The following is an 8,782-nucleotide window of genomic DNA, read 5'->3' on the forward strand; positions in this document are numbered from 1 at the left end:
CCCACCATTCTTTTCCCAAAAGGTTGAATCTCCAATTCGGATTTAATAGAGCGCACAAAAAATTATTTGTTCAATTCGGGCATAACCCCACACTGTGGTTATCGAGGTTTGAACCTTGATCTCTTCACTCGAATACTGCATACTGAACCAGTGAGCTAAACTTATGCGAGCAAAGTTCCCACCACTGTTCTCTAGAGTGTCCCAAAAGGTTCCCACCATTCTTGTCTAGAGTGTCGGGCAAAGTTTATGGCCAACAGATATTGCATACCATCACTTAGTTATAAGTTATATATTATATTTTTTTTTTCTTGTTGCTGGTCACATGTATAGAAACAATTTCGAGATTGGACACAATATGAAAGATATTTTAGATGCACATATTCCTCCAGGAGGACAACTAGGTCGTGGGTATAATGGTTTACTGAATTAGAATTTTTCGGTGTTTCTGTTGAAACTCACGGAAATATTCCTTGGTTCTAAGGACATTGATCCAAAGTTCAAGTATGGCCCATGCACCTAGAGAATGTAGATATATCCAACTAGTCTACATATCTCTAAATATTTGTACATTAATGTCTAAAAAAAATTATTCTATGCTAATTTTTTATCTTTGATAAGAATTAAACTCTGAAAGGAAATACTAATAAAATAAAACGATAAAATTATGTCACAATCAATATCATTATCATTCCATATATCATTTCGAGGTCTCAAGTCAAATTTGACATTACAAGTTTCTAAAACACGTTGAAAATTTTTGAATGAGTAGTATTGTCCCAGCGTAATGTTCGGAACATAACTACGTTTATTATTTAATATATGCATGATGAGCTGAGCTAGAAATGAGTTTTCATTTTTCAACTAACCTAAGCTTGAACACACTTCCACACCCAAAAAAAAAAAAAAAAAAAAAAAACACCTCTAATCCCTCCCATGTGATTTAATTCTCATGAGAAAATCCAGAAAATTATTTTGGGCAACGCCAGCAGATAAATTCAAATTTTAGAAATTTTTTGAGTACTATTAATTTTATTACAATGTAATATTTGTTCTATATTTTTTATGTCTGTTGCATTTGGAGTTTTTGTTATTACATTAAAATAAAATCATACCGTGTCAATTATAATTTAAGTATACTTAATGTTATGTCTTCTTCGCCCAATGATTGTATTAATTAAGATGGAAGGGAAAATGAGGGAGCCATACCAACCATGGTGATTTGAAAACTCTGAAAATTATTAAAGTTGTTTTTAAATAAATTTAAACTCAAACCAAATATTAACTTCTCCCTGAAAACTAAAAACTCAACCGCTTTCTCTCCCATTTTCATCTGCTCCCACGAAGTAAGGGCCCGGCGATTTGGTGTTGTCGGTTGTCGCTCTGATGGAGGGTTGAGCCAGCGGTGTCATTAGTAGACTCCATCCTCCGACTGTTTTAGGAATGTAGATCTCAGATCATCTCCGATCGTTTTTCAAGAGAAGGCTCCAGAGACTCTACAGATCTGACAGGTTTTCTATCCTCTTTCCATTTATTTTGTTTTCTTTTGGTTCTACGTTATCCCTTTGTTCTTTCGACTAGTTAGTTTTCTCTCGTCTTTTTGGCGAGTGTTCCCCTCTCGTCTCTTTGGCGAGTTTTCCTCTCGTTTCATTGGCGAGTTCTCCTCATAAGCGTGGAATGATAAAATGGTCACACCAGAGTCAGGCTTGGCTATGGTTGACCAGATCTGTGAAGAAGCACCGAGTTCATCCAACAACTTCGGCTTCAAATTTGTAAGACAGTCTGCTATTCAAGTTTTCTATAACATTGTTAGAAAATTTGTTTCTATGTCTTGACTATAAAGAATGCATTACCATTCTAACGATTTGTATTGTAAACATTTGTGCTTATGATTACTGAATTAGCATTTTATTTAAAATAAATAAATAAATTTAAACTCAGAATTATTATATTTATTAATTTATATATTTATTTATATTATAATAAATTGTAAGTTAAAAATTATTTATTTAATCATTTTGTTATAATTATTATTACTCTATAACTATTATAAATTTTAATTTATAATTTTATTTTAATATAAATAATACAATTATTATCATCTTTAAAATAATTAATAAGTTATAATAAATAATTTTATAATAAATTTATATTCATGTTTTTCAAAATGAACCAAATAAAAAAAAAATTATGACTTTAGCCGGTTCTAAATCCACCTAAATGGGAAAAAATCCCTACATTAGTTGCAATATTAATACAATTTACGAGACTACGGACAAAGTCCTTTCCTAATTGAATTGGGAAACTTCCATGTATGATGTATTATCAAACATTATTGTGTCTTGTGTGGAGTGTGGAATACAGTTCAAAAATATAAAGTATATTATTCTAACTCATAAAATATATTATTTTAGTATATAAACTATAAAGTATATTATTTTAACTCATAAAATATATTATTTTATCTCAAAAATTTTATTATTCTACACATAAAGTATATTATACGTTATTCTAACTTATAAAATACATTATTCTAACACATAAAGTACATTATTCTAACTCATAAAATACATTATCTTACTCTAGAAATTTCATTATTCTAACACACATAAAATATATTATTCTAACACATAAAGTACATTATTCTAACTTATAAAGTACATTATCTTACCTTAGAAATTTCATTATTCAAACACACATAAAATACATTATTTTAACTCATAAAATACATTATATTATCTCAAAATGTTCATTATTTTAACATGTACAAAGAGCAAGAATTTTTTTTAACATCAAATTAAAACGACGTCATTTTGGACCCTGATCCACACAGCTATGTGAACCACGGTCGACACCATAATTTGCCATGTATCATTCAACCAAGATAACTTGCTATCTTTCTTCCAAAAGGCTGAACCCCAACCCTAAGGGCCCAAGATAGCTCAATGCAAGCTCATTATGCAAAATTAACATAAATAGGGAAGTTAGACCTTCATAGATTTTATCTTTTCTGCCTTTTCTGGCCAATGTGAATATCTTGATTCTTGAGCTCTGCATAACATCTTGGACCTTGAAGCAATCCTTGTGGCTTGGAAATGGCCTAGTCTGTCATCATCAAGTTTGGACCGGCCCAAAGACGATTAATGGGCAAATTATTGTGTGGACCATGAATATCATGTACATTTTTAATATATTAAAAGTATATTATTTTTGTACTGAAGGTACATTATTTTAGTATATTAAAAATATATTTTCAAAAAATGTACCTTACGTACATAAATAATGTATCCTTAGTATATTAAAAATGTACTTTTTATTTATGGTCCATGCGATTAATGCCTATGTCAATCGTAATATGGTGGACCATGGTAATACGCTACATATGTATATAGTTAAATGAATATACATGTATTAGAATTAAAATGATACTTTAATATTGCTATAATAAATCTATTATGTGTATAAGATGAAACTAAATAGCAGAGTTCATACAGAATAATGAATGATTCAATGCTTCAGATTTCATGGCGGCGGCCATGGCCATCGGCCGATGGCTGTTTAATAATAATTTAAAAAAAATTAAAACAATTTAAAATTAAAAAAAATAAAATAATTCATTAAAATATAAAAATTTAAAAAGGGACATGTGTTAACCTGGTGATGAACTAACTTGTTAATTAAATAATTTTGGACTCAATTGAATATTTTTGTCGGTTTAAGAGGTTTAAATGGAGTGTTTTTTACTTAGAAACTCAATTACATTATCCGTTTCACTTAAAGGGTTAATTTGACACTTTTTCCAAAAAATTTCATGAACTTAAAAGATTGATTTTGTTTGAACATATTTTTGAGATGGATGGGAGTGGTTTAATACGAATTGAGACTAGCTAGTATTTGTCAAAACATGACTTGATTGGTTACTTTATATCAACTGAATCAAACTAACTCATTAGTTAGTTACATCTATAAGAGAAACTATATATCTCCAAATGACGTCCAAACAAAAACTATACATTTCCATGAAAGAGATGTGACATTTAATTAATATATTTATTGTTGAGAGCTTCACACTTTCACGTCATTCTACTTATGAAACATTTGGTCAAGTTTAGGTGTATTATAATGCAGCAGTACCTGCTCATCTATATAATGGAAGCATCACATCTTGTATATATTCAATATATATTTATTTGCCTCTTATTTAATCAAAAAATATATATTAGAGGAATCATATTCTGCCAAATGCAAGAGGCTTACGAAACACTAGGGAAATTTTTTGATATATATATTACATCTTAAAGCCTCAATCTCCTCCATTCATTATCTCCTGCAACACTTAAACAAGAATGGCTATCACAATCTCAATATCCATATTTGTAGTTTGTATGATGTTATTGATGTCAAGCAAGTTTGGGGCGTCGGTCTCTAGTCCACTTTGCCAATCAGGATATCCACACAACGCAATCCCAGTGCACACCGAAGACATAGACTTGATGCAATTTGCTGGGAATGTGGAGTTCTTGGAAGCAGAGTTCTTCTGCTGGGGTTCTTATGGCTACGGGCTCGACGTTCTTGAGCCGGGGCTAGTCGACGGGGGCCCTCCTCCCAAGGGCGTAACCAAAGCCAATCTCGATTTCCTCACTCGTAACATCTTCAAGGAGTTTTGCAACCAAGAAATTGGTCATCTAAGGTTTGCTTATTTTAAAATTTTGAAGTTGGGTAGTAGGTAGATCATGCACTTGGACAGACATATAAAGGAAGTTAGATCATATCATATCATATCCCTAAAGTGTGTGTGTGTGTGTGTGTGTGTGTATATATATATATATATATATATATATATATATATATATATATATGGATGTCACAATTGAATTCTATGTTCAACCAATTTGAATGAAATGAATACTATCGCAATAAATAAGGAGTATATATAATTTTGATGGACTAAAAATATGATTCCAATGAACATATTTAAAGGGGAGTATCATGATAGATAGGTATGTTGGATCTTATTTGCATAATGTTCTCTCTTTTTATATTTGTTAAACAAATTAATTCCACTTTTGGATACATGATTATAGTGCATTTCTATAGTTAGTACTCAAATTATTTTTAGTCCTTGAACTTTTTAAAACGAACTTGGTCAGCTTACAAACTAGAAGAACTAAATATAGTCAAATTAATAATCAAAAAACAAATTTAAATTAATAATCAAAAAACAAATTTAAATGAAAATGTCCCTATTGCTGGTACGATCAAAAGTGAAATTAATTCTTCTTAGATCTATTACAATATTACGTCTTGAATAATGTTTTAGATATGAATCTATAAAAATAAAGAAACTTTAATTTGATTTTAATTTGCAGGGCTATAAAATCGAGGGTTGGATTGTTTGAGAGGCCTTTGTTGGATCTTAGTACAAAAAATTTTGCACAAGTATTTGATGAAGCATTTGGTTGTAAACTTGAGCCACCATTCGACCCATACAGGGACAGCCTAAGCTACATGTTGGCTTCTTATGCAATTCCATATGTTGGATTGGTAGCCTACGTGGGTACAAACCCTAACATCAATGGCTATATAACAAAGAGGGTAAGTCTACAAAACCATGAAGGATGTGTTCCGTTTATATGCTTAACCGGTTAATAGGATTGACTATGATACCAAAATGAAGAATTCACTCTATTTGATCAGTTGATAACTAGACCATACATTAATTATTTATATATATTATACGTCTATATCGACTAAAATACTAGGGCTTTTCACAGCTACTGGCAGGTTTGCTAGGAGTTGAAGCGGGGCAAGACGCAGTTATTAGAGAGTACCTCTACGAGCGCGCTTCCCACGTTGTGTTCCCATATCGCCACACCGTAGCAGATTTCACCATCCGCATTTCAGTGCTAAGGAACCAGTTGGGAATGTGCGGACTCAAGGATGAAGGATTGCTCGTTCCACCATTCCTTGGGGCTGAAAATCGCACCACCGGTAACGTTTTGTCTGCCGACTATGAATCACTCTCTTACAAGAGAACTCCGGCAGAAATACTCAGGATTTTATACACCACCAGCAATGAGCACATCCCTGGTGGCTTCTTTCCCCTGGGAGGTAATGGTAGAATTGCAAGGGATTTTCTTATAGAGTGACACTATGGTTATGACAAATAGTATTTCTTCATGGTATTGTTTGCTATAAAATTTTAAAAACAAAAAAATAATGGGAATTTTCTATTTCTTTCACAGCTTTCATATGCAATATGCAATCTGACGCTGAATAATTTAAAAATGGAATAATGAGATGTTATAAACAACAAATTGTCAAAACTCAAAAAATCAAATTTAAGAAGCAAATAAGTCCATCACTATCCCATACTTTTAAGTCTAGAGCAGGATCAAACTAAACTCAATTCAAACCTAACCCGAAACATTTAGATTAAAATGGAGGCTTAGAAGCACGAGATTGTAAAGCTATAAATAGAAGTGACTACAATACCAGATAGACTTGAGACGAGCAAAATCAACAGCACACCAGAAGAGATCACTATTGGTGGATTTGGGCTTTCTTCTTCTGCCAGAGCCTGTCAAGAGCACTGTCAGCATCTCCCTGCAAAATAGATTCCAAAGCAGTCTCATTAAGTTACTATGCCAGCATTGATCATATAAATCACTCAAGATTTGTAAAATTTAAAAGTAGAAGTAGATAATGAAAAATACATCATATTCGAAGACAACCATTCAAAGACAACCAGAATAGATAATGGATAATGAACCATTCACATACAAAGACAACCAGAATCTCAAGAGTTCAAGACTTGCTTGGTAACTTATTTTATATGAGTTCCTCTCTTTGGTTATCTTAACTTGTTAGAATATATAGTAAAAAAACATTCAAAATTTGTATAAGTAGGTGAAAGAGCATTCGCTTCTAAATATCATGTAGATAATTCACATATAGACATATAGTAGGTTTGACATGCACTTGAGGTGCATATGGTATATCTGTGAGTGAAAGATCACTATACAATATACTGTGTATACATATCTAAAAAGTCATCTCTAGTTTTCAAGAAAGAGCAATTTAGAAAGAAAGGAAATTTGAAATAGATGGCATCCTTAAACTCTATATCTTCATAAACAGGTGAAGGCATATTCAACTGCCACTGTGATAGTTATACTGGTTGGAATATATTGGTCATAGCCTTCTAAAATAACTGAAGAACCATTCTAGCACAATGCCAACACATCCCAATGTTGGTGCTTTTCAAATAAACAAAGAAACCAGCACAGGAAACATGAATCAAACTGCATCATAAAATGCTCCCCAAAACACGCATAAATTTACCTGTGCACGAACAAATCCACACAAAGCAAAAGTAGTGTGTTTTCCATCATAGACACCGTGCTCATTCAAATGGCCAACATTAATTTGGACAGAAGCATGATCCTTGGAAGTAATCAGTCTGTTTGTGGCAGAGCTGCATCAACACAATACAATTATCAGTAATACATCAGCTCGATCTCTAACCTCTTTTCTATAGTTTTTAAGAGAATGGCCAATGGTCACACACTAAACAGCTCATTTTGATGATAGAGAGGTGATGAAAGATCATACCACTTCCTTGGAATATAGAGATCCATGTTTTGTCCCTCTTCATTCTGCATCTTGGCAAGTTATTCAGGCACCACAGGGGTATCAAAACGATTAATCACCTGAGTTCATCAAAGAGTAACAAGATCAATGGAAACAGAACAAAAATAAACAACTATTCGTCTATTCCTCTTGTTTTAAAAAAAAAAATCCAGCTAATTTGTTGTTTGAGCTAAATCACTATTTCTTGGTTAAGCTTCACAGTTTTCAAGCTCATTTGTTAAAAATGGATATGCAAATCCTACAATCAACACACGTGCCAAAACTCCGAATCGTTTGAACAATAAATCCGTTTGTAGAGCTAATCCTTCTTTTACGATTACAAATAAATTCTTCTGCATTTTAACGCAATCTTCGGGACGATATATTCAACAAACCAGAGATTTAGCTTTGCATAGTGATTTACCAGTCTGTTTATCATAAATTACAGCCAAACAACATGAATCAGATTCCTTATTCCACTATTTGGCGTACATATGCAATCCATAGTATAAATCAATATCTAAAAGCGATTAGTAGACCATTGAACGAAGAAGGAGAAAGAAAACAAAAAACAATAAGCATGATTGATGCATAGTATCTTCGGAAAGAGAATGAGAGACTACCGGCGACGAGAGAAGTCCGTAGCTGCGGTCTACAACTCTACTATGACAACTTCCGAACTTAGAAGCGTTTTGGTTTATATTCCACTAGTATTTGCGCCCGTGCGTTGCACGGAATGAATTTGTTATAATATTTTATAAATATTTAGATCGATATACAATTGTATAAATTATAACATCGAATATTATATAATATAATTAAAGAATTGAGTTGCACCGATTATGTTTTCTGATGTTATCAATGCTTGAATTTGAGTAAATAATTGCCCAATTAATAGCTAACGTGTAGATATACGCATTCGGTGCTGCAACTTTAGAGATTTTATATATCAGTGTTTAGAATTTGTATTAATTGGGCTAATTAGCTCGTTGTCTAGCAATTCAGTTATAGAAATTATTTATATGGAAGATATATTTTATATGTAGATATATAGCAATTTTGTCATCTTTATATATAAAAAACCATAATATCAATGACTTGAATTATACATTATTGAAAATCTCTTTGTAGACAACATTGGTAGTAGTAACAC

General features: G+C 32.1%; 2 protein-coding genes across 2 annotated transcripts; one reads left to right on the forward strand and one right to left on the reverse strand.

Moving 5' to 3' along the window:
• The first annotated feature begins 4,145 nt into the window (after nucleotides 1-4,145).
• LOC109182409 (desiccation-related protein PCC13-62-like) lies at nucleotides 4,146-6,239 on the forward strand. Its single transcript, XM_019332599.1, has 3 exons — nucleotides 4,146-4,687; nucleotides 5,367-5,592; nucleotides 5,772-6,239. The coding sequence occupies exons 1-3, from the start codon at nucleotides 4,344-4,346 to the stop codon at nucleotides 6,144-6,146; spliced, it is 945 nt and encodes a 314-aa protein (XP_019188144.1). The 5' UTR covers nucleotides 4,146-4,343; the 3' UTR covers nucleotides 6,147-6,239.
• Nucleotides 6,240-6,282: 43 nt separating this feature from the next.
• LOC109182410 (40S ribosomal protein S21-like) lies at nucleotides 6,283-8,336 on the reverse strand. The gene is made up of 4 exons (XM_019332600.1): nucleotides 8,253-8,336; nucleotides 7,612-7,709; nucleotides 7,342-7,474; nucleotides 6,283-6,603 (listed from the first exon to the last, which is right to left on the reverse strand). The coding sequence occupies exons 2-4, from the start codon at nucleotides 7,659-7,661 to the stop codon at nucleotides 6,541-6,543; spliced, it is 246 nt and encodes an 81-aa protein (XP_019188145.1). The 5' UTR covers nucleotides 7,662-7,709; nucleotides 8,253-8,336; the 3' UTR covers nucleotides 6,283-6,540.
• Between the last annotated feature and the right edge of the window lie 446 nt (nucleotides 8,337-8,782).

This window comes from Ipomoea nil, unplaced genomic scaffold (assembly GCF_001879475.1).
Source record: "Ipomoea nil cultivar Tokyo-kokei standard unplaced genomic scaffold, Asagao_1.1 scaffold1043, whole genome shotgun sequence".
NCBI classification, from domain to species: Eukaryota; Viridiplantae; Streptophyta; class Magnoliopsida; order Solanales; family Convolvulaceae; genus Ipomoea; species Ipomoea nil.